The sequence below is a fragment of the Haliotis asinina genome, chromosome 14 (assembly GCF_037392515.1).
Source record: "Haliotis asinina isolate JCU_RB_2024 chromosome 14, JCU_Hal_asi_v2, whole genome shotgun sequence".
Classification (NCBI taxonomy): Eukaryota; Metazoa; Mollusca; class Gastropoda; order Lepetellida; family Haliotidae; genus Haliotis; species Haliotis asinina.
Window position 1 is genome coordinate 21,160,123 of NC_090293.1, and position 26,158 is coordinate 21,186,280.

General features: G+C 39.5%; 1 protein-coding gene across 1 annotated transcript in view; it reads left to right on the forward strand.

Moving 5' to 3' along the window:
- The window catches only part of LOC137260632 (uncharacterized), a 59,746-nt gene extending 33,898 nt beyond the window's left edge, over positions 1–25,848 (forward strand). Inside the window, exons 4-24 of the mRNA XM_067798230.1 lie at positions 540–734; positions 4,351–4,511; positions 4,926–5,041; positions 6,321–6,460; positions 6,745–6,999; positions 7,294–7,339; positions 7,613–7,715; positions 8,804–9,021; positions 9,576–9,657; positions 10,396–10,520; positions 11,298–11,462; positions 11,652–11,806; positions 12,296–16,033; positions 16,806–16,916; positions 17,359–17,496; positions 17,837–17,988; positions 18,289–18,468; positions 20,264–20,458; positions 21,874–21,921; positions 24,182–24,301; positions 25,173–25,848. Coding sequence (XP_067654331.1) covers positions 540–734; positions 4,351–4,511; positions 4,926–5,041; positions 6,321–6,460; positions 6,745–6,999; positions 7,294–7,339; positions 7,613–7,715; positions 8,804–9,021; positions 9,576–9,657; positions 10,396–10,520; positions 11,298–11,462; positions 11,652–11,806; positions 12,296–16,033; positions 16,806–16,916; positions 17,359–17,496; positions 17,837–17,988; positions 18,289–18,468; positions 20,264–20,458; positions 21,874–21,921; positions 24,182–24,301; positions 25,173–25,248 — 6,519 coding nt within the window. The 3' untranslated portion in view covers positions 25,249–25,848. The remainder of the gene's footprint in view (positions 1–539; positions 735–4,350; positions 4,512–4,925; positions 5,042–6,320; positions 6,461–6,744; positions 7,000–7,293; positions 7,340–7,612; positions 7,716–8,803; positions 9,022–9,575; positions 9,658–10,395; positions 10,521–11,297; positions 11,463–11,651; positions 11,807–12,295; positions 16,034–16,805; positions 16,917–17,358; positions 17,497–17,836; positions 17,989–18,288; positions 18,469–20,263; positions 20,459–21,873; positions 21,922–24,181; positions 24,302–25,172) is intronic.
- Positions 25,849–26,158: the final 310 nt, after the last annotated feature.

Consider the following 26,158-nt stretch of genomic DNA (forward strand, 5'->3'; position numbering starts at 1 on the left):
GCTCAAGGCGCCGGTTTACCTAATCACTGGATGCCAATCTCAGTTACAAATCATATAATCAGTCGTAAATCTCTTGGGACATGCAACTCTTGCAGCCTCAAGGTGCACCAAGTTTTTGTGGTTTTCTTATCATTGCAAGGTCTTAGTACAGTCACAGTACTTTGTCCAAGTTTACTACACGTTGCTGTACTCTCAGTGCATGTGTACATGTCATCACCATCTGGACATTTATCAGTTTGGGGGATCTTTTCAGTGTATAGGGTTGTGTACTGTACACTTGGGGTTGTGACAACACTGAATGAGTCTCCACACAAAGATTACTCACAGGTTTTAACACCAGGTCACAGACGGGCTCAGTCCCATCATCTCAAACTTGCTTGATCACCATTCTTCGACAGTACCCCAACCCCAGCCAAAAAAAATATGTACTGTACTGATATCAGTTACCCATTAGTGTCACCTATTAACTTCTGCTGAGGGGAGTTATTATTTACCCCTGTGGGGAAAGATATGTTTGCACATGTATTCCTCCCTTCTAGATCGTACAACTACTGCTGAAGCATGGCGCCGATCCCACCCTGCGGAACTATGAAGGCCAGGTGGCAGTTGAGGTGGCGTCAGCTTCCATCAAGACGATCATCCTGGATTCTGTGGAGAAGACCACAGAGTCATCACATCGACTGCTACTTCAGGCAGCATGGCAGGGAAACATCAAAATTGTCCGAAAGTTGTTGGTAAGTCTACTGTCCATTTCCACTCCTGAGATCACAGATATGGGACACTTGTGAAGATCGGAGTTAGAATTGATCTTCAGTAACCCATGCTTGTCATAAGAGGCGACTAGTGAGATCGGGTGGTCAGACTCGCTGACTGGGTTGACACGTCATTATATCCCATTTGTGTAGATCGATGATTATGCTGGTATTTACTGGTCTCTGCTGATTGTCAAATATCTGGAATATAGTTGAGCAACAAATAAACAGCAAACAGCTGTGTAGGTAAATGCTCATGCTGTTGATCATTGAATTGTCTGGTTTAGAGTCTATTATTTACTGCCTCCATATGGATTCAATATTGCTGAGGAATGCTTTAAAAAACAACAAAAAACAATTGCGTAGATCGATGCTCATGCTCTTGACTACCGCCATACATCTGGAATATTGTGTAGCTCTATGTTAAACAACAAGCAAACAAAAAACACAGGTGAATTGCATAGATCGATGCTCATGCTGTTGATCACTGAATTTTCTGGGCCAGACTCAAATATTCACAGACCTCCACCACATAGCTGGAATATTGCTGAGTGCAGTGTTAAACAACAAACCAAACCAAACCAAACCAAACAGTTGTTGGATTTTTATGTGTTTTCTTGGTCCACGGTGCCACTGTACAAGCCAAACTTAGTGCTAGGACTTCCTTAAGTCTATGTTAAGGTATGGGAGTTAAGGTCACCTTAGCACTAAGATTGATCTGTACAATGTCACCCAGATTTGAAAATATTGGTGGGGACTTATATGAAACACACATTGTGGTATATTAATTGAGTGAGTGTGTTAATTTTTATGCTGGACTCGGCAATATTACTCCTGTGGGGTGGTCTGTTAATTATCTGGACCAGACAATCCAGTGATTAACAGCACAAGTGGTATATTGAATACCTGATTTAATTGATGTCAGAAACATTTGATTTTATACCATAATCAGTGACATGAGTAGACATTTATCTCACTTCTTCCAGCAAAAACTTCCTAACCTTGTCCATTTTCTAGTCAGTCTCAATAAACATAACCAAGTAAAGTCTTCATTGGAACACACTTCCACGCTATTTGATTTACAATCATGACTTTGTGTTAGTTCTTCATGTGGGTCTGGTGTCGGTGGTATTGTCGATAGTTTGGGTCATATTGTTCATGAGAAGGATTACCTTGCTATAAACACCTGTCAATATCCCTTGTTACTCTCTTGACATGTGTCAATATCGGTAGACCAATAAATTATGTCAATGGACGGCTGTTGAAGAGAGCTGATAACGTCACTGGAGGCCTTGCTACTCTGTCTTTCTGAGTTTATGACTTTTGTTCTCGCATTTGAATGTAATGATGTTGTAATCTAAGTACAATATTTACGTCAGTGTGTAGTGTTGATTTTAGAAGATTGTTAAAGGTAATGTATACCGCTCAAAAGAAGTTAAGGAACAGTTAATTTTACAGTACAGTAAACTGCATTTAAAATAAACATGCTCATAATGAACTGATGGATATACTCGCATGTTCTGACGACTTGCTATGTGTTTTATTCTAAATGTGTGTGACAAACTGTGGTTGTAATGAACCAAATTTAGTAGTCCCTTTCAATTTATAAACTCGCAAAGATCTGGGTTAGAATTGGTCTTCAGTAACCCATGATTATCGTAAGAGGTGACTAATGGGATCGGGTGGACAGACACACTGTCTTGTTTGACACATGTCATCATTTGTTGTTAATCACTGGATTGTCTTGTCAAAAGTGATTATTTACAGACCACTGCGTTATAACTGAAATATTGCCAAATGGAGCATAAATGCTAACTCACTCGCCCTCTTGCTCATTCGCTCACTCACTCACTCATATACACTTACTTTAATAATCATATTATAACACCGACATTTAGCAGTTGTTGGTGTTGTGTGAGATTCCCCTTGCCTCCATACAAACCTTCCCAGGTGTGTCCGAGACTTATCAATCGATCTGGTCGCGGTCGTTCATTCCAATCACTCATTGACTGTGGCAGATTATCAATAAATCCATTGTCAGGAAGAAAATAGCCAATGGGGCAACTCCTCCTGCATAAGGTCATCGGATATAGATCCTTTACAGATGATAGATTTGGGTGCTATTTTTAGATCCTTCGTGATTTGACTTAAGCAACAGCATGGTAAGAGAAGCATTATGCTATCGGGAAATCTAGACATATGATCATTTGTTGCTGGTGTTCTTGATTGTGACGGACTCAAATGTTCTTGGTTACACTAGAACACAAAGGACATTTACTGACTTTCCAGCAGAGGAGACTGAACCAGGAAAAACAAGATACTTCATCAGTGGTTTAATCTGATATAATAATTGTGATAGTGGTGCCCCTGGAAAATCAGGACTAGAAGCAGTCTTCATCAAACCTTGTTTATCCAAATAGAACTTTTGGCTAGAATGTGTTTTTAGAAACCAATACTTGTTACAAGAGGTTACTGACATAATCGGGTAGTCAGGCGAGGTTGATATATCTCTGAACACCAGAGCTTATGATATCAATATTTGAAATGCTTAGTTCAGACATGGTTATATGCAAACTGCTGTCATAGATTGCTTGAATAAGTGTGGTGTTATCAATCAGTCAATCAAACAAACAAACAAACATTCTTCCTCATTAGGATGGTGGTTATTAATGAAGTGCATGCAGCCTCTTCAGGAAAATCACTTGAAATATGCCTCTGATCACTCGGCAGTGAATGAGTACCTTTTAGGATAGGATGGTTATGTAAATCTTCTCATCTCATAGGGAACTGTGGATACTTCTCAGGGAGCTGAGAATGAAACTGTGCACACTGATCCAAAGATTGGAGGAATGGTGCAAGAGCATTTGAGCAGTTTGAAGATTTCACTGTACTGATTTATATATATATTTTATGTATATTTGGAATCTCCCTGAAGATAAAACTGAAACATGCTGAATGGGTTAGATTTGTTCAGGAGAGGCCATGCTAGAAGTATACAATGGGCACCAAAGCAGTTGGCCACTCTCTGTTTACAGTTTGTTACTTGGCATAGTGTGATGATGATCATGATTATGAAAAAAATAATGTCTTTGGTAAACAAATATTTTTTTGTATATTTTGTTTTTGTTTATTGCCAGACTCAGTGTTTTTTGAGGATTTATGTCAGCTGCTTGTAAAATACAGAGAGGGACCAGACAAACCAGTGATTAATGTTATGAGCGCCATATCTAATCATTAAGAATATCTTGACATGCAATCAAAAAGTGTCATCAGCTGATTCTTTTATTTACATCATACGACAAACAAATGCTGTTGCAGCTGGTCCTAACTCCAAAGGATAAAATTGTTGTAGTAGGAATACAGTCAGGCCGCGTTAGTCCGGACCCCAACAATCCGATTCCCGCGATATCCGAACAATAGCTAGCTGTAACCAATCTTGTTTAATATGTAAACTCATTACCTGTTGATTCAGTAAACCGGTGTCATCAGCTGATTCTTTTATTTACATCATACGACAAACAAATGCTGTTGCAGCTGGTCCTAACTCCAAAGGATTAAATTGTCGTAGTAGGAATATATTTATTTCCTGTGTTTGTAGCAGGAGAACAAGGTGAAGGATGTTAACTGCCAGAATGCTGAAGGGTTAACTCCCTTGTTGCTGGCTACGAGAGACAGCCAGTTGTTTGAGAGGTTGTCATTGCAGCTTAATCGGTCATACAGTCCAGTAGAGGTCATACAGGAGCTACTGGCATACAGAGCGTAAGTGTCATCATTGAGCCGAGTGGTTATATGTGTCACAGCCTGTATAGCAGAACATTATTGTCACTGTCTGGCTAACACTGGTAACAGTGTCTCTATCTCAAATGTGTCATCATGTGGCTAATTAAGACTGAGTGTTTCTGTCTGCTAACATGGCCTTACTTTCATCGTCGGGCTTACAGAGAATAAGTGTCATTATTTGGCTAACATAGTGTAATTGTTGGAAAACTTTTCGGCCCAACAACCATAATACAACATCATAAGTTAATATTGGCAGTTTTGATTGTCTTAGTGCGAGACTACTTTGTGAGAAATATGACCTGAAAGTTTAAATATCTTGATGAGAATATTATGGTAACTAGTTTCATGACAAGAGGTAAAACATGTGACATTTTTATTTTTGTATATTTTCAGTGACATCCATGCCAGTGACAGTGATGAGAAAACATGCCTTCACTACGCCTCTCATTCCCGCGCCACCCTAGCACAGTCCCTTGTGGATGTGCTCATCAGGGAGGGGTCAGAACTAGGTACAGAGAATTACATCCAAATCTTTGTATCTTTGTTGGCTGATTTTGTTAAGGAGGCTCATGGAACCCAGGACAATGGACAAAGGGTGAAAATTTGAGAGAATTGTGAGTGAGTGAGTGAGTGAGTGAGTGAGTGAGTGAGTGAGTGAGTGAGTGAGTGAGTGAGTGAGTGAGTGAGTTTGATTTTACACTGTGTTCACCAATATTATAGCTATATGGTGTAAATGATAAGTCTGGACCAGTGATCAACCACATGAGCATCGATCTGTGTAGATGGGAACCAATGATATGTGCCAACCAAGCCAGGGAGCCTGACCACCCAATCCCATTAGTCACCTCTTTGGACAAACATGGCTTACTGAAGATAGCCCATGAGCATATACTAGTTGCCTGGATGTATAAATATCCTATAATGATAATAATGAAGATCAATTCTAACCCACATCTTAGGGGTATTTGAGGGAGTAGGGTAGTAAGGCACATAGTGTGTTTTATTTGTGACTAGCCCTCTGAGATTGTTTAGGTTCTTGAGAGGCATTTAGAAGTCGGTATTCTAATATACGACAAAATGTCATGGATGTCAACTTCTTCTTTATTGTTTTCACAACGTTTCTAGGCTGTTCCTTGCCCTTTCATCAGGTGGATGCTAACTAACAGTTAAACAGGATATATATACTAGTAATGTACATGAATCCAGAGAGGTGATTTATATATATATATATATTTGTATATACATGCTTAAATCACCTCTCTGGCTTCATGTACGTTACTAGTATATATATCCTGTTTAACTGTTAGTTAGCATCCACGTTACGAAGGGGCAAGGAACAGCCTAGAAACGTTGTGAAAACAATAAAGAAGAAGTTGACATCCAGTCACAGATAAAACATGAACATTTCAAATAAAGGTTGTAGCAATACTACAGACAGTCACTACAAAGCACCATAATCAGACATCTCTTGTACCGGCAACAATCTCAGATGTATGACAAAATCTGGTCCATTTGTTGTTTTTTTGTTGGTTATTGAATATGTCCATGATTTGTCAGCACCACAGACTGCATGTGGATTCTGGGAAAGACAAGAACTACATCGATCACCTCTGTTTTGACATTCTCTGCACAAATAGAAGATCTGACGGAAAGACTGGGCTAGTCTCCCTGCTGAATGTATCATATCATGACTTAAGTCTATGTGAGCAAAGAAATAGCAATCGTATTATAACAGGAAGTTTGCATGAATACTTATATCGTTTTTATGACAGTTCAATTTTTCTGCAGAGTTGCGAGACAAGCGTCACTTTATGCCGATCCACTGGGCTTCACACTCTGGGAACACAAATGTTGTAGTGGCGCTGCTGGATGGGGGGTCAGAGGTCAACTCCAGAGGCTTTGCTGGTCTCACGCCTCTGCACATCACGGTATGTGTCGCTGTTGTTGGCACCATCTTTAGACCTTTAGGTTCCAATGGTGTTTACAAACTTCTTTGAATTTTAGTGATAAGAAATACGATTCAGGCTTATATAAATAGTGTTGTTATCAGGCACTATCATCCCTAAATCAGCAGATCAATTGTTCCTTTATCTCCTTTTTTTAAGATGTAATTGGATGTACATGAAGTGTACCAGACATACAACTCTGGCAGTGTTACACTGCATATGTCAGATCTAACATCGCATCGCATAGGCATGGTCGTGTTTTACAGGCCCACAATGACCACAACAAGACAGCAGTGGCGTTGTTGGAGCGAGGTGCAGATGTGACTGTCACTGATGACCGTGGACTGACCGCTGTAGATCTGGCCAAGACCAGGAAGATGAAGACGACTCTGAAGGAGGCCTGGGCAGAGCAGACGCACAAGAAACAGACAACCACTCTGGCACCTGTCCGTGCTCCGAGCCGTGATGAGTCTCGTATGGAGGATAGTGGGAAGAAAAGAAAGGGAGAAGTTATTTTTGATGTAAGGGGTTGGTAGATGTTGAATTCGTCTTGTGACCAAAACATTCAAGTGTGGGCTGAAGAATTATGTAAGGGAGATAAGTCTTATTTTACAACAATGCAGCAATAACTATTTCAAAGAGTATTTTGTTAGAAATTGACGTCCATGTTACATGGTTTACTTCCTTTTTTAAAGTAAACATAAAGTTGGTAGAGAAAATACATGCAAAGAACTATTAAAATGCAAAATGTTGTACTTTTCAGTTAAAGTTGTTTGTAAACCAGTATCTTACACAAACATAATTTTGATATTCAGGGTCTAGTAACATCGCCTCTACCATCCAAGACTGGCCCCATGCCCAGTAAGTACAGTGTTATCAGTTTTTCATAAAAGATTCTGCCATGACATCAAGAAACTTATATTTATCTTAGAGCTTCTTCCACACTTGATGTCTTCTATCTTCTTAGACAGCACTAATCATATCACTGTTATTTCATGTACGATAATCTTCTCAGAGACTATTTGGGGCCAAACATTTCAACATGTTATCAAATAATGACAGTATAAATACTGATCCTGTTGTTCCAGAATGGTCTTGTGTGTTGTATAACTGTGGAATGTCTGCTTTACGCAGGGCCAACACTTAGTCGATCTCTGAGCAATGCTGACAAGGCAAGGCTAGCAGAACAACAGATGATGAAGGAGATTGATCCTGGCAGGTTCACACCAACACCAAAGTAAGTTGTCATGCAGGGTTATAACTGGCCTTAGGCAACCCACGCTTGAGTGACCGGGTGGTCAGAGTGGCTTATTTGGTTGACACATCTTTGGGTGTAATGTTTAGAAGTTGGTGAATCAGATAAGGACAAACTTATGGGTGAACAACTACTTTACTCAGCTGGAGTGACATTTCGATACAGATTCTTGTATTGTTGTGCAGCAAACATGAGACAGATAAGACAGGGTGATATACAATCTGGAGTAAATAATTAACAATAAAAAGAAGAATATGTTCTTTGAGATGGTTTATTTCCTCTTGAAGATTAGTGGAGCAGATGTTCTTGGCTCTCTTGATGAGGGTGGATATTATCCCAGTCTTTACCTGTGGTGGATGGTTGGAGTGGCAGTGCACATATGGTTTGTGTGTGTTGGCTTGCGGTAAACTGTGGTCTGGAGTGTGTTGGTAGGGAGGCGGGTCAAGTGGAAAGGATACACAATGCTCTCAACCAACCAACCTGACTTCACCAAACAGAAATTAACAGAAGCCATCCACATCAAACTACACCGTGACCCCAGATCATTGAATATTTCATCCCATCAGCATATGACAAAGTCATCAACCGACCCTAGTGCTTGTATGACTTGTATGAACATGTCCAACTAACCCTGCTCTGTACATCCCACTGGCACCTGTATGCAATTTATTGTCATTGGCCTCTACATGTAATCCCTTGTCATCAAACGTTGCTCCACCTGAATAAAGACGTTGTTTGTCCATGACTTTTGTCCTGGTTGACACATATCATCATAATCCCAATCTCTTAAATTGATCACTGGATTGTCTGGCTCCATTATTTACAGACTGCTGCCATAGGGCTGAGTGTGGCAGTTGCAATATGACTGAGTGTTTGGTGGTAAACAACAACCTCATTGCAGATGGTTATGATTTTTGTTTTAAGATGAAAATTGGTCTGTAATTGTCATAAGACCGGTCATAAGATTGATATTGGATGAAGGAAATTAATATCTATTCTTCTTAATGAAATCATCCTACAAAGTTGTTGAATCATGAGAAAAGTTTCTAACATGTAAGTCTTGATTCCAGAGAAAATATAAGGAGACTAGGAACTCTAAGAGGAAGTGCCAAAACATCAACTTTGCCCAAGGTAGGGACTGGGTCATCTGGTCCCCCCTCCAGCCCAGATCATGTGTCCTCCCAGTCCCCGACAGGGAGGAAGGGCTCTCTAGAGGATGTCGATGTCAGGAGATCTTTGGAGGATCTCCGGCATGGGGGAGTCAGGAGGTCCAAATCTCTTAAGCTGGGTAAGAGATGCATGACTCTCAGGAGTGAGTGAGTGAGTGAGTGAGTGAGTGAGTGAGTGAGTGAGTGAGTGAGTGAGTGAGTGAGTGAGTGAGTGAGTGAGTGAGTGAGTGAGTGAGTGAGTGTAGTTGTCAGGAGATCTCTGGAGGATCTCTGGCCTGTTGGATTCAGGAGATCTATTAGGAGGTCCAGTTTCACAAGTTGAGTAAGAGATGCCCAGCTCTCAGGAGTGAGTGAGTGAACACCTAGGCAACATGATGGCATCTTGAGCCTGTTTTGATTTCTGGTGGGATCTCAAGTCAAAAGAAGTCTCCTCTTTGCCAGTTTTGAATAGGTGTGTTAAATGGTGCTTGGGCACACTGACTACTGAAGCTGTGCTGGACAAATCTTAAACTCTTCTTTTATTACTTTTTTTTCCAAGGTAACTATGGACCAGACTTTTGTTTCTTTTTCTTTTACTTGGATCCAAAATTCTTATCTCACGCAGTGTTAGATCCTTGAACATTTCTTTAAGTGGAGAGTCAGTTAAGGTAATCAGTACATATTTTTGTTTCAGGAAATATAAGTGAGAGGAAACGAATCACTCCAACATCAACAAGTGATGTGACACAGGAGGAGTTTTGTGTACTGAACAACAGGTAACAGACAGTAATTTACAACCCTCATGGGGATTTCTGGTCTCAACTGCCTTGCTTATTGGAGATATGGATGCTTGAAGGTCCAGAATAGAATATTTATCTTCAGTAACACACTCATGTCGCAAGAGGCGTCTAGCAAGATCGGGTTGTCAGGATCACTGACTTTGTTTACACATGTCATCAGTTCCCATAAGATCGATTGTTGATCACTGGATTATCTGGATTATCTGGTCCAGAAAAAATATTGCTGAGTATGGCTTAAAAATAAATTCACTCACTCTTTGAGATATGGACATGAGTCACTGGCTGCCTATGCCTTTTGGTTTGTGTAGTCTAGATTTAGCTGGAATATTGCTGAGGACTGTGTTAACATACAAGAGATGGAACATAAATATGATAAAAACCATGAGAAATTTCCTAGGGTGAACACAATGTTGTACATGTATTCTGAAATTTATTTAGAAATGACTTGTGCATTGTGAAAGACTTGAATCATGTACGGGTGTGATAGCTGAAACAATACTGTGGCATTGCTCACTCACTCACTCACTCACTCACTCACTCACTCACTCACTCACTCACTCACTCACTCACTCACTCACTCACTCACTCACTCACTCACTCACTCACTCACTCACTCACTCACTCACTCATATATTCACATACTTATTGACACAGTATCACCTGCTGTTTGTCTATATGGTAGGCTCACAAGTTATCACTTTCTTTTCTTGACAGGGTATCTCCAGTGCCCCATGACATGCCGTCAAGGGGGAGACATTGCAGAACGGGGTCAGATCCTTTCATCCCACCAATTCTTGCTGACTTAGCCAAATCATGTGATAACTATCTTCCACGAAGAGGTAAATGACTGTGACATTTATTATGAACTGAATTTGTCATCCTGCTAGTTGATGGAGTCTGAGTTCAGTTTTGTACATGGTATTGCTGGTGTTCCTGCTGTGATTACCAGTTAACTGCCCTCTTCATCATTTTGAAATTGTATGAATAAAATTCAATTGAATTCATTAAATATTTTATATAAGTTAAAAGCGGTTTTTTCACCTATTGTCATGCTGTTGTCATTGTGGATGTAGAGGAGTGAGTGAGTTTAGTTTCATGCTACACTCAGCAATTTTCTTGCTGTGCAGCGACGGTCTGTAAATAATTGAGTCTGGACCAGACAGTTCAGTGATCAACAGCATGAGCATCGATCTGCACAATTTGGAACCAGTGACATGAGTTAACCAAGTCAACAAGCCTGACCACTCAATCCCATTAGTTGCCTCTTATGACAAACATAATCGCTTTTGTGGCAAGCATAGGTTGCTGAAGGCCAATTCTACCCCAGACCTTCATGTGTCTTGATGTAGAGGAGGTGCTCAAACACACCTTACAGACCCTGTCATGAGGGGTTCAGCGGTTAAAGTATCTGCTTGTCTAACTTAAGGACTGGGTTTGATTCCAACATGGGTCAGTATGTGAAACCCTTCCTCTGTGTCCCCAGCTGTAATGTTTTTTGAAAGTTGCCTAGAAGTAGTCTGAAACCCAACTCACTCACTCACTCACTCGGTATGTGCTTCCTGTATACAACCAGCAATTCCCCTTTGCTGAAGTTCTGGATCTATTTCTGTCTCCAGGAAGGTCATTGTCAAACAGTGAAGAGTATGACCTTGACGAAGAAATGAGGATGACCCCTTTGCGGACGCCGCTTGAGAGGGAGATGACCAATCTAAATATCCCTACAACCATTCCTGAAGTCCTCACACCTCGCACCACCACCAGTGCTGTTTTTGTTGATATAGGTAAGCTCATAATGATCAGATCGTAATCACCAATTATCAAGATGAAGTAATATTTGTTCTTTTTTCTTAAATTGAAAAGACACAAATCATGGTTTACCTCTGGGGCAGCTGATCAGCCTCTATTCCAACTCGATCAGTGTGAATGTCTTGGGTGGTGAAGTTAATTCATCTTTTTGTTTTGTTATGTAGATACAAATCGTGGTTCACCACCTGCACAGTTAATTAGCCTCCATCCCAACTCCTCCAACGTGCTACCGCCCACACCGACCTTCATCACTCAGAAGTCCTACAGCATCCTGGATGCCAAACTTGTCCACAATACAAAGGAAGGGGACTCATCAAAGGTAATCATCAGGATTTGTAGATTCTACCCCAATGGTTCAGTGATGAGAAAGTGAGTACAATTTTATGCCACCTTTAGCAATATTCCAGCAATATCATGCTGAGGGACTCCAGATATAGCATCAACCATTGTCCCTGGGTGAAAAATCTCACCTGGGTCTTTGATGTGACAAGTGAATGCTTTAACCACTAGGCTACCCAAAGTTCCGTGAGGATGATGATCATGTACATATTTGTAGCCCACCAAATCTATGAACTTTTTAGCAAAGTAAATGAATGATAGGAATAAAATATTTGCAGGTGCCTCAAATTAACTGGAAAATTGTATCATGTTTATTAGACACTGCCAAACTAAGTGTTGCTGTCAAATGTATTCTCAAGTCTAGAACTGAAGATGTTTGCTTTCATTTAACTCAGATCTTTCCACTATTATTATTTCAAACACTGATGTTACTGCTATGAAATGAGTTAATCATCACATTCTCTTCCAGGAATGTTCTCCAAGGTCAGATGAAGATCTGCCCAGGATCCCAAATGAACAGGTGCGTCTGGCTCTCAGCAACCCGTATGAGCTGTTGCGAAGTCGCTCACTGCTGAAGGAGGAGTTTGTCATCGATGAGAGTCGTCCCAAGGACCCTCTCCTCCACTCATCAGGAAGTGACCCCACATCCAGTGCCAGCAGTCTGTCCTCTTCCCCAAGGGATAATGGTGTGAACATCCTCATCCTCAACAAAACAGGGAAAAGTGTCAGGGAGTATCATTCCCCATTGTCTAAAGTTGGCCGCTACAGTATCAGTGGCCCGAACAATAATGTCGGAGAACGATTCCGGAATAAAGTCACTCGGAGTAGGAGCTTATCCAGCACGCCCAGTAGATCAAAATCAGATGAGAGATTGTCTGAAATGCAGAAAGTGGGTGTATCAGGAAATGTTTTGAAAAAGCCAGTTTATAAGCAGCACAGTTTGGATTCTGCAGTGCAGTCCAAAACTAAAACCTGTGGTTCAGATAATAACAATTCTAAGACAGGTGTTGATCATAATATGAATAAATGTGTTGTGGCAGATGATGAAGATACTGATGTTCCAAAAGAATGTGATAATTCTGTTAAAGTTTCTTCTGTAAGTGATGGATGTGATAAATCTTGTGCAGTGACAGATTCAAATCTGAAGTCAAATCTGCCAAATACAATGAACAGTGCCAGTACAAAACAGCCAAACACAAAACAGGGTAGCAATCAAGGAGTGAGTAGTTCTTGTGGTATTTCAAAGAAACCTCAAAGTACTTCTTCAGCTAAGGCATCTGCAGGAGATCAGAATGTACCGAAGACTGTTAAAAATGCTGAGACTCCTCAAGGCAGTAGCGTCAACCAAAAAGCATCTCCACTGTGCTGTAGCACTGGGTCCTCATCATTAAAAGCAGAAAGTACTGTTGTAATACGTACAGCCGTGGACTGTAAAAACTGTTCAAATACGCCTTCTACCAATTTACATGACACAAATGCAGTGACAGTAACTGTAAATTCTGTATCAGAAAATCTTCCCAAAGATGTATTATCAGTTTCAAAAACCTCTTCTGCTAAAGAAATAAATTCATCATCAACATCTACCAAACCTGCTGTAAGATGTGTATCCAAAGGAAATTCTACTCCAGTTAACCAGAAAAAGCAATCTTCAGGTCATTCACCAGCAATTAAAGGCAAAGTTCCTCCGCAAAAACCAAACACAGCCTCATGCAAGGCAGGAGCTACACCTGCAGCAACACCAGCTTCAATATCTGTTCCATCAAAGTCAGTTGTCTCAACATCTGTGTCTGTGTGTAAAACATCTGTGAAAGAGTCCAACTCTGTGTGTAACACTGTGTCTTGTCCAACTAAGCCTTCAAATGCTGTGTCAAGTAACCGTCCACAAACTACATCAAATCCTTCCTCTTCTGTCTCATCACCAAACCAACCCAAGTCTGAATCTAGTTCTCAGGGTCCTGCCAAGGTGCTTACACCAAAACCTGTGCCAAAGTTGGAAAGTCCAATAAAATCTCTTAGGTCTCCTTCTGATAGCCAGCTCAATGTTAAGAGCAATAAGCAAAAGGATAATAACATGAGAAAATCGGACAGTTGGAGATATGTTAAACCATGTCCAGAGAATGAAGAACCCCTTGTGAGAATCTCTTTACCAGGACAAGGTCCTAAGCCTCATGTATATGAACCTGGTTGTACAGGGTCAACTGTTGTAATGCAGACTCCAGTCATAGTGAATCCATTTGAGAACTGGATACAACCTGAGATTGTTATTACATCACGGACATTAGGTGATGATCGTAACAATTCTGAGTGTGCAAAAGGAGTAATTTCTGATGGTTTTGTCATTGGAAAATCTTCTAAAGATGCTACATGTAAGCTGAAGAAAAGTCGAAATGTGAAAAGTGCTAAGAAAACTAAGGACACTAAAAGACCAGTTTCTGGTGGTCAAAGACAAAGTTCAGGTCGTCGAAGAGGTGCAAAGAGTCAAGATTCTAAAACTAGTGAGCAGTCGGAAAATGGACGTGTCAAAAGTAGCAAATCTAGCAAAAGGGTAAAATCTGGTCGAAAACGTAAAAAGGATTTGGAAATTGAAGCATTGAAATCAAATGCAGCAAAGACAGATGTGGCTCTTATATCTGGCATTGGATGGCATGTTGCAGCAGGTTGCAATGACACATCTGATGTGAAGGTTGCAGCTAATCTGTTTTGTTCTGACTCAGAGGATTCTGATATTGAAGTTATCAACCCTGAAGAAAACTGCTTTAGGCTTCTAACAGCCAGGACTGAGGGTGCTGTGAGCCCCGGCACACCAAGGTTTCAGGAAATAAAACCAGCTGCGGAAGTCCGAATTCCTCTTCCAGTGATGAGTCATGATGGTTTTCCTCCTATGAATCTTGACATGACCCAAGAAGTGTTTCCTGCACCAATGACCAATAAGACATCTTTTGCAGCCAACGGTGCTGAAGAAGATCCTGTGAATTACACAAATGAATTTGATGACATAACAAATGCACTCCACAAAGAGATAATGTTGGGTAAATTGACCCCAATACCTGAATCTCCTTCATTGTCACGTAGTATCCCTGCTTCTGTCTCCCATAGTGTTCAGGCAGCTATCAATAGGTTTGATCAAACTGTGAAGGAGGACCAGTTGAATAAGATGCTGGGCATCACTGCTGGTGAGTCACTGTCCAGTCAACAAGCTGAAGCTTTGAGACAAGCAAAGAATGATTCCTGCACTTCAGCAGATTCAAGAATCCGGAGATCAGGATCTTTGAGAAAAGAGGTATTAACACATGAGTCAGCTAAGGCCAGAGTTAAGGCTGCAGTTAAAACAGAAAGCCCAGGGCCAGCTTCTAAGAAAACTGTTCCAGGAAAGACAATGGTGAAGAGCAAAGTAAGTAGTTCTGGTATCAAAGGAAGCACCTCAAATGTGAAAGGCAGCAAAGAAAACCTAAACCTGAACCTTGACAAGGAGGAACTTCATCAGTCCGCACCTCCAAAGAAAGATGAAACCATGAAACTTGTGGTGAAGGGTAAAGATGATCATGACAAAGATGTCAGACGAGAAAGAAAGTTTTCCGAGTCTAAGAAGGAAGATGAAGATGAAGAGATAGATGAGGCTATTGAAGAAATTCTGAATGCCACAGGAAACTCACTGTCATCGACACTAAAGTCGAACAACAATAACAGATCTTTGAATAGTACACTGACTGAAGCAGACACAAATGTTCTCAGGAGACTTCAGAATAATGAGTCAATGTTCCATGCCAAAACTGCTGATAAAGATGATGTGAGACATTCTGATAGCTATGCACAGGACACTAACCCAAACCTTCTCAAAGTATTCCATGCAGAAAACTTCAACCTTGGCTCAAAGGTCAAGGCCATGATAGATGCTGGTGCTGAACCTTCAAAAGTCAAGGCCATGATAGATGCTGATGAAGAGGCAAAGCAGCTTGCCAAGGTCATGAACTCTTTCAGACATATGGAGCTCCATGCAGGGGGGACTGGAGGGTCTGTACGTGTGTCAAAGGACACACCCAGGAAACACAGCTCTGTGCCTAGGCCTGAAGGCAGCTCTGATGGTCCAAGCATGATTCATAAGCCTCCTTCGGGGCGACCTTCATCAGCAGGAGGTCTTCGTAAAGGGAGGTTTCAAGAGATGAAAGCTAGCACTTCAAGACTACAAGGAAACCAGCCATCTGCTGAGGTAAGTACATTATTTTTCAGAGCTTCTTAAATTTTAAACTGACTATTCTTGTCCAAGAAACATTAAATTCATGAAGAATTTCCATGTAGCCCATTCATGAACCATTTGTTAAATGGTGATTATGTAGTAGGTAATTTTCGCGGTCAAGTGAAAGCAAAAAAAATTCTTTCGTTTTGTATGGGAATTAGTTTAGTGGTATAAGTGTTCACTTATCACACCAAAGTATGATCCCATCATTGGTATCATATTTAAAGCCAGTCCTAATGTCAATTACTTTTTGGTTTGTTGCTACAAAGCAGTGTAAATTCATTGTCTCTCACACATGATGTTATGTTTGAAATGTGTATTCAAAGATAAGGGGAAATTGATTAGTGGTCTGAATCCAAGGACTGTTACTGTTGTGTTGACTGACGTCTATATTTCTTTGGGTCAGCCAAGTGGGTAAATCTCTTTGTCTGACTTTCATTTTGTGAGTGGGTTAGACAGCTGTCTTTGAGTGCCTGTGATTAGTTGGATGACTTGAGAGCATGGATTTAAATACCAGACTGTATGCAAGCAGACAAAAGTACTAGAATCTAAACTTTACCTAGAAAGTGCAATTTCAAATATAACATGTGTTACATCTGACCTTTTTGTAAGTAGCAGAATGTATGCACAGTGAAATCTGGTGTCAATGTCTTACAGGAATCCTGATTTTGGTGCACCCCTCCCTCTGTGATGTTGGTATATTCCAGAACACAGTGTAAAACCAAACTTGCTTGTTACCTTTCAGCAGTGTGATAAGCCATCCATAGTTCATCAGGAGAGGGATGTCCTGGAGAAGTTGTCTGAAGCAGTAGCTGCAGAAGTTCCTCATCCTAATCTTGCCACATCAGATGGAGAGGTGAGTCTTTGTAGTAGGAGAGCATCTCTCAACAGCACTTCGTAGCAAAACCACTTCGTGTCAAGCACACTATCACAGTATGTCATTACCTACAGCGTAAAGTGATTTCATGGAGTCTTCTAACTTGGCAGTTCTGTCTGTGTGTTATTGTTGAAAGAAAGTCCTTTGTATTGGAAACCTGAGGAACCTACGTCCTTCTGCAACACTAATGCCATGGGGCTCCTGTCCACTAGCTACCTTTAAAACCATCTTCCACCTGAGACGCTGTGGAGGAAGGTAGTGTGTCTTGGTTACCATGGGACCATTCTCCACATCGGTATTGGTGGGTTTTACATCCTATAGTATCAGTTACCATGGAAACCATTCTTCAGACACTGATGCCGGAAGAGTAGATTGATATGTGTATCATTTGTCATGAAATGAGGAATGTTATCTCCTGCAGACCCTGTGCAGTCGACTGAGTGGGCGCAGAGGAAGCAGAGCTGGCAGTACTTGCACTGATGACAGTATTGGGTCCAGTATTGAAGAGACAATTCAGTGGAAGAAAGGAAATGTTCTTGGAAAAGGAGCTTTTGGAACGGTAAGTTTCAGCTATATTATGCTCCCAGGGGTTTCCTGTGTTTCTAAATAATCTTTACTGATATTTACTGATCTTTACACCTTTTGAAAATGTATATTCAAATTGGTTATGATTTAGTTGATGAGTTTTCAGTGAGCATCAGGATATTTCTTGCCATTTTTATCCATTATCACTCGGATAATGTCAGGCTTGGAAAATTTGATCTTGAATTACTGAACTTTTATTATGTTAATTTTTAGCCAATGAATAGCTTATTTGAAAGAAATACGTTCAAACTATCACATCAGCTTTGTTCTGTTATGTCAGAATGTGTGATACTAAAAATATTCCCTGTGTGTAGGTGTGGTGTGGTCTGACCAACGAAGGAGAACTGATTGCAGTGAAGCAGATCGACCTCAACACCACAGATATGGACAAGGCTCACAGAGAGTATGAAAAGGTGCAGGAGGAGGTAGAACTCCTCAAGAACCTCAGACACAAGAACATTGTAGGGTGAGTGAAATCCTAATACCATTTACTCTTACTAGCAGTTAACAGCTATTGAACAGTTGAATATGAATCCAGCTTGGAAATCAGACGATGCTCCCCTTTTTCAGTCCTTCAACGCAGAACCCTTCATCCAAACCAATGTGTAAAGACCCTACATTTGTTTATAGTACACTTGATAACATGCTGGATTATGTTGGATTTTGTTCATGATATCAACCAGTGGTTTGTCTGTCCAAGACTCAATTAACCACAAGACTACCCCACCACCCTGACTCTTACATTAAACAACACTGTGGTTTTCAGGTACATGGGTACAAGCTTCGAGGATTATACAGTCAGCATCTTCATGCAGTTTGTTCCTGGAGGATCCATTGCCAGCATCCTGGCTCGGTTTGGAGCCTTGGACGAGTCGGTGTTCCGACGCTACACCCGACAGATCCTAGAGGGCGTGGAATACCTTCATGACAATGATGTCATACACAGGTGAGCAATCTGTCATACACAGGTAAGCAATCTCACCCTGCAACCCATGCTTGCCATAAAAGGCGACTATGCTTGTCGTAAGAGGCAACTAACGGGATCGGATGGTCAGGCTACCTGACTTGGTTGACACATGTCATCAGTTCCCAATTGTGCAGATCGATGCTTATGTTGTTGATCACTGGATTGTCTGGTTCGGACTCAATTATTTACAGACCGCCGACATATAGCTGGAATATTGCTGAGTGCGGCATAAAACTAAACACACTCACTCACTCACCCTGCAACGGGAAGGCTGAACTTGTCTAGTGCATTGTAATTTACTACAGAGTTACTTCCCTTCAAAAGATCTGATTTAGACTTAAGATCAAGATTCATCAAAGTTGTAAATGTATTTAACCTTCCTCTTCCATAGTTATGTTCATAAGTGTCCAGTCATGTTCAGAGAGATGTTAAATTCATCCTACTTTTAGCACCATATGATGAAGCATTCTGGAGATAATTAGAGTGGAAATGACTTGTAATAATATAAACACACCATGAGTGATCTGTTGTCAGCAGGTTTAGTCCACTAAGTAACCTAAAACAAGGGGGATAGTTTTCTGGATACACATTTTTATTATATGCAATGTTTCAGTGTAGACGATTTGCCTGATAAATTGTATAATAAATATTCTTTGAATGGAACATAAGTGAGTGAGTTAAGATTTAATGTCACTGCCATATCATAACTAAAATGGTTAATACTTTATACATTGTAATATTTTTTATTTTAAAATCTGTTACCAAAGGACAGTAAAACAACTAGTACATCACAGTTAGAGATTTAAAAACTAGTAAGCAACTTCAAAATTTTGTACTGTTCAGGACATTACAACATAAACATGGGATATAGATCACCAACATGTGAAGGTAGATCACCATACTAGGGACATAGGGACTTGCAGTACCTTTGCTACCTGCATGCACTCTAGCTGTATTTACACATTACAGCCACTGGTGATTGTTGTCAAATCTAATCTTAATTTGAAATTTCAAAAATATGTTTAAAAAATCTGTTAAGCATAAATTTACCTTGAGGACAAAATATTGTAAGTTGTTCACTGGCCGCGAGGGTCGCATTTACTTAATAGAAATAGAGTCAAATGTGGACAACCCAAGAAAAACAGATTTAGAGTTATCTCCCTTTCCTTGTTTTCCATTTGTAAAACATTAATAATTTCCATGCATCATACGTCATTTAATGATACTGGAGATGTAAAAGTAACTGCCACAAAGTACAAGAGTTGCTATTGGCAGTGGGGTATATTGCAGTGCACCACACTTGTAAACAGGGTACATTGCAAATGACAGAAGAGCACTCAACCAATCAGAAAACAGCATTTGTGTGTGAGGTAAGATAAAAGTAAATAACAATCACAGCTTCTACTTCTGTAGAAATTCTGCTGAAATTTCTGCTTCTGTGCCAGTCATTAAATATAGATAGTATAGTTTATCAAGAAACAGATACAGATTGAGAACTAGGTTATTCAGAACAAGAAAGCTGACAACAACATATACCATTTGCCTTGAATAGCCAATGCTGATAACACTGAAAAATAGTTACACAAGCAATACCTTAACATTTCCTAAAGGGCAAAATATTAATTATTCATCAAATGATCTTAAGCAAATGTTGAGCAGTATATTGTGATGGTTCATGATTACATAGAGAAGTGTAACAATTAGAATTTGCCAGAAAAATTATCTTTAAAATAGAAAATTTGTTCCATAACAAGTTGACATGTTGTCTCTTCAGAGACATCAAAGGAGGCAATGTGATGTTGATGCCCAATGGGGACATCAAATTGATTGACTTTGGTTGTGCCAAGAGACTCTGCATTAACCTAAGCATGAGTCAGAGTCAGATCCTCAAATCCATGAAGGGCACTCCGTACTGGATGGCCCCAGAAGTGGTCAATGAAACCGGCCACGGCAAGAAGTCGGACATATGGTGAGTGATTTGTTGATTTCTTCCTGGATTGGATGGGCTAGTAGTGAGTGAATGTGTGTAGTTTTATGCCCCATTTAGCAATATTGCTTGTGTGGGATGCCAGAAATGGGCTTCACACAAGGTACCCATGTGGGTCTTCATTGTGTGAAGGCTTAAACCTCTAGACTGTTGGATAAACTGTGCTTAATTTTGAGCGAAACATGCCTTCATATGGTTATCAAATCAGTTGTCTTAATCAGAGGTTGTAATTATGATTTGACACTTTTGACTGACAAAAAAATGCTTATCTTATAAATTCATGGTTGAATTGTAAATTTTCAGCTTAAGTTTCTTATTGATACATGATATTTCTTATAAAGATTATCAAGACCTGTCAGTAGGACTAGACCCAACCTGCTGTAGAGATAACATCTAACTTTCAGTAGAGATAACACTGTCAGTAGGGATAAAACTGTAGTAGAGATAACACTTTCAGCAGATATAACACTTTCAGCAGAGGTAACACTTTCAGTAGAGATAACATTGTCAGTAGAGATGACACTGTAGTTGAGATAACACTTTCAGTAGAGATAACACTGTAGTAGGGATAACACTTTCAGTAGAGATAACACTGTAGTAGGGATAACACTTTCAGAAGAGATAACACTTTCAGTACAGGTAAGATGTAACAGTGACACTGACAACAGTTTTCAAGACAAACACAGATAAGTGTAATGCTTTGACTTACATTATTTGCACTGAATGCAGTATTGAACTCCACACAGTGATCTCAGAGAACTGACAGTCACTGAATGCAGTATTAAACTCAACAAAGTGATCTCAGAGAACTGACAGCCTTGAGTTAGCATGAAGCATGGGAGTTATGATAGTGTTAGTACTAAGACACTTTGTGGTACTGACCACTGGTACATGTAGCTTCTGTGTGCTTATGACTGTAAAAAGATGGGTTTTTTTATATTCCATCATAAGATCATCACTAGTGTTCATATAGCCACAGTGAAAAGATTTATATCAAGGCCCACTGAGATGTCTCAGCTAAGATAGTCTGCCATAGTTTCAGCAGAGATAACATGCAATTCAGGACTAATACAGAAAAAGTGTAATGCATAGGTTACTATTACTGCATTGATGGTAATGTTATAGTACTTAAGAATTTAGAGAGTAAGAAATTTGGGAAAATTCTAATTTTGAAAAAAAAAATAATGATTTTTCCTGAGTTTGCCTGGCAGTGGTACTGACATCCAAGATATATCTACAAAGTGTCCTTATATCAACATCATTTGTAAGTCTGTGTTACAGTACTATAAGTTACTATACCCTTAGCTAGAAAAGTTTAGGCTACTGACCATTAGTGTGTATAGCTTTTATATGTTTTTTGTCGATATTATAATGTGTTTTCAATTTCTGTTATTCAGGAGTGTCGGATGCACTGTGTTCGAGATGGCCACAAGGAAGCCACCATGGTCAGTGAATCCTTGGTATTCTGGTATTTCAAGTATTCTTTAAAACATTCACAATATGTCTATGATAGATTCTTGACAGTCCACCGTGTCTTTTGTTGAAGCACTGGAGAGGTTTACTTTGAGTATGTAGGGAAATATATTCTTAAATATGTAGTCCAAATTTTTTGTACGTGAAATTTCATTGCAATCCTGAATCATTTCAAAATTTATTGTGTTTCTATATGTTGCTGTTTTAAGATTCATTTTAAAATTAAGTAGATCAGATGTGCCCGAAATGCACATGCACAATATTTTTTGCATGTTTTTAATTTTTTTGTGTGTGAAAAACACAAGTTTCTGCAATAACGAGATCACTGAGGGTGCCAAAACTTCCTGTTTGTATGTCAGATGCCGAGGTTTGTTACTGAGAATTTGAGATGCCACATTGCAGTATGCTTGACATGAAACAATTATCTGGTTCCATCAAGGATGACAATATTTCAGTGTTGACAAAATGTTTTCAACTTAAATGTCCCATGCAACGTAAAAAACAACTTTGTAGGTTCTGATACCTTTCGGTATGCACTTACCGACACTCATAAAAAATGCCAATTCAACCGTGATGAAAAAAAACTTGATGACGAAAAGCCCGTGAAATCGGAGTTCAAATGATTCACTAATTTTCCCCCCAGTGCAAGGGGAAAAAGTAGTTTCAATAGCTATGCTACGCTACGCTGATAATGCATGCATAGTGAGTAGGTTCGAAACAGTATGCCTGCCCGGAGTATGAGGTTGTGAGCAGTATTCTGATCTTGGTTGTGTATACAAACAAGTAAATAATCTTCTCATTACATAAAAAAACCCAAAAACATGTTCATTGTGATAAGCAGACTCTGTCACTGAGAAAACTCAATGTCTGGTTTATTGACACCAGTGTATGTCTGTTTGCCTGTCTGCTAATGACAGTATGCAATGCACAACTTCAGTCACTGACCACATGCAATTTGAAATTAACACCTTTCAGCTTATAAGCCATAAGCGAAAAGCCGGCTAAGCGTATTGGTATTGAACCAGTGGTCAATGAAAAAGCATCGTTACACACTGCACACTCACCAGCTCTGACTGGATTCAGGTATTATGGCTGCTTTGTTTCGAGGGCGGTAAACCCAAGTACAAAACATTGCACTTTTGATATGTGATCATAAGCTTATAATTTTGTTTATTTGTTTTTTCACAATCACCAATCATGAGGCAGTGATAACTGTGTTTTAATTATGCCTACTTTTTTGGTTGCATGTGACCTTTAATTTAATAGCAAAGTGAAACAAATCAGTAAAATCAGGTGCATTTGAACTGCATTCTCAGTATTCTGACCATATTCGAGGGAGAACAGAAAAGACAAGCCACTTCAGATGCTGTCAGACTGTCTTGAATGCCCCTCATATGAGTCAGAGTGGTAAGGCTCCTTGATTGCTGCTGAACTTCTGGGGAAATATTCTTCAAATGTGTCGGAAAATTACGATTGAAGTTGGAATGCAGCTTGAATGTACCTCAGAAGACCTAAAGTGCATTCAGAATATCCCGAATGCTCTTCAAAGGAGCCCTTATGTCATTGGAACACTGCTAAATTGCATAAAAAATATGGCCACCTGTCACTTAAATGTCGGACAGCATTAGGGAGTCACATTCTTACAGATCTTGAAAAAAATTGTTTAATTTCACCATTCTCTCATGAATGCTGTTCGAATTTTGGAAATATTTTTGTCTGACTGATTCTCCTTGATTCTTGTCTTTTTGAAATAAGTGGAGCCTTAAGTGGGACAGTGGGATAGTCTAGAGGTCTTCATCATGCTGAAGGACTGGGTTTGATTCCCCACATGGGTACAATGTGTGAAGCCCATTTCTGGTGTCCCCTGTCATCAGAGATGTTGCTGGAATATTGCTAAAAGCAGCGTAAACAAGACTGATAACTCACTGATGCTAAAACAAAATATACAATACTATGGATGCCTAGAGAAGGAGAATGGTACCGATGTATGTACAGCATGAAATTAAGCTGACAGTGTGTCATGTTACCTCAACAATGTTCATTGATGCTCATGTAGTCAATCATTGGTTTCCTACTCAAGGTTTCAGTACTCACATGTGGTGGACCACTGCTGAATGGGTCATATAAGGATTTTCACTCATTCATCCATGCATCATGAAAGAATAGACCAGAAGTAATTCAAATTCTGGATATGATTATTCCATGTTGTGATGTCAGATATCTCGTGTTTAGGTCAGACATGAACCCCATGGCTGCCATATTTGCTATTGGATCGGACAGACCAGTTCCTACTTTACCAGAGGACAGGTTCTCACCAGAGGCCAGAGAGTTTGTCATGAAGTGCCTCACAAGGTATGTCTTTGTTTTCGGGTATTACGCCAGACCAGTTTTACTTCTTGTTTTGCAGATCCACCGGTGGTATTTTTCCGAGAATATAAAAGAAATGAAAATTCATTTTCCCCTCAAAATATTAAATTGTAAAAATTTTCATTGGCCAAATATGTGAAAGATATTTTTAAATTGTTTTTTGGTAAAAAACATGTTTAAAAGTAAAGTACTTATAACATTTAGAAGGAATGTTACTTTGACTGGTGATTGTATTTATAGTTTTTTGTCTCCTGCCCGAGTAAAAAAAACAGAAAAGAAGAAATAAAATTGGCCTGCCCTTCATTGTACCTGTATTTTTTTCATGAGGTACAAATCTCAATACTGCCTTCCTTATGTGAGTTCCCTATAGGCAATTAATTTTATTCATCTCTGAATGAAAGTGGGAATTTGAATTACTTTACCTTTCTGTGAGATTGAGTTTTTTTGTGCAAGATGAAGAAAGGTCATGTTAATTTGTTTCAGAAAACATGGAAACAAGATAAAAAAGATTCTAGGAATATTAAACATGACTGACATTAATAAGTGTGCTCCTCTTATTGAGGAGGTGGAAGGTTAGCCAACTGCTTAAGTGTCCACTTGTCATGCTGAAGAGCTGGGTTTGATGCCCCACATGGGTACAATGTGTGAAGCCCATTTCTGGTGTCCCCACCGTGATATTGCCGGAATATTGTTAAAAGCGGTGTAAAACATAAACTCACTCCAGATATTGAGAGAGGATGGAGGGATGTGGTTCCATCCCTATGAAGGTTTTCACAATATCTTTATGTAAATGAGCAGGTTTCTCTGTCTCGAAAATCCATGAATGTTTAACCAGTTAAGCATTGTTCTGTTCCAGGGATCAGAACATCAGGTCATCAGCGACAGAGTTGCTTCAGGATGTTTTCATTCTGAAGAAATCCTCCAAGAAGTGATCACAGATCTGAATGTTTGAAGGAGTTGTGGCTTCTCATGACTTTTTGATTGACATTGTCAGTCGGGATAAGGGATGGTATATGAATATCAACATCAGTAAATTATAGCAGATGACTGTGATAGCCAAATGACATTGCATGAATGCATAGTGACATTATATTCCAATGACATTATGTTTAAGCCTTTTGACATGATATGCTAATAGAATATTAGAAATAAAATGTTTGCTTGGCTGTTATCTCTAGCATGCTGTTGAGACCAGGAGATTGCTAATGTCTTTCCCTTCAGTGCCAGCTTCAATCAGACAGACAATAGTTTTACTGTGAAAAACATTTATACTCCATATTTTCTGAGGATTACCACTTTGTATATTTAATATACATACTCATGTCACTCCTGGAATCCGTGATTCCACAGTTGCAGAATAAATTGCGTAGATCACCTTTTGATGCAGAAAAATGTCTGGTCAGTGGAAAATGCTTTTTCATGCAGAATGCTTGCAGAATTTGCAATCTTTCTGCCTCAGAATTTACCTATTTTCTTATAATATCTTACAGTAATATTATTTGAAACTGACTCTGTAATTGTGTTCACAAAAATTGATCATTTTGAAGATTGAAATTGCATTATTTTGTGGCAGACTTTTTTGCAGAATTTTGAAAAATGGAATGCAGAATTTACTTCAATTTGCAGCAGAATTCTTAAAAATTTGTTGAGGAATCCAAGAGCGACTGTTATGCTATATTTCCTTAAGTAATTTATCAACCTTTAAGAATGTGGGTTTTTAGAGTTTATGTTTGAATGTGAATGAGATACTTTTGCAAGAAGTGTCAGTATACTGTTGATTCATAACAGACTGATCTATGCATTGATTTTAAATGTATCGGAAATGTTTATCCTTGATATTGG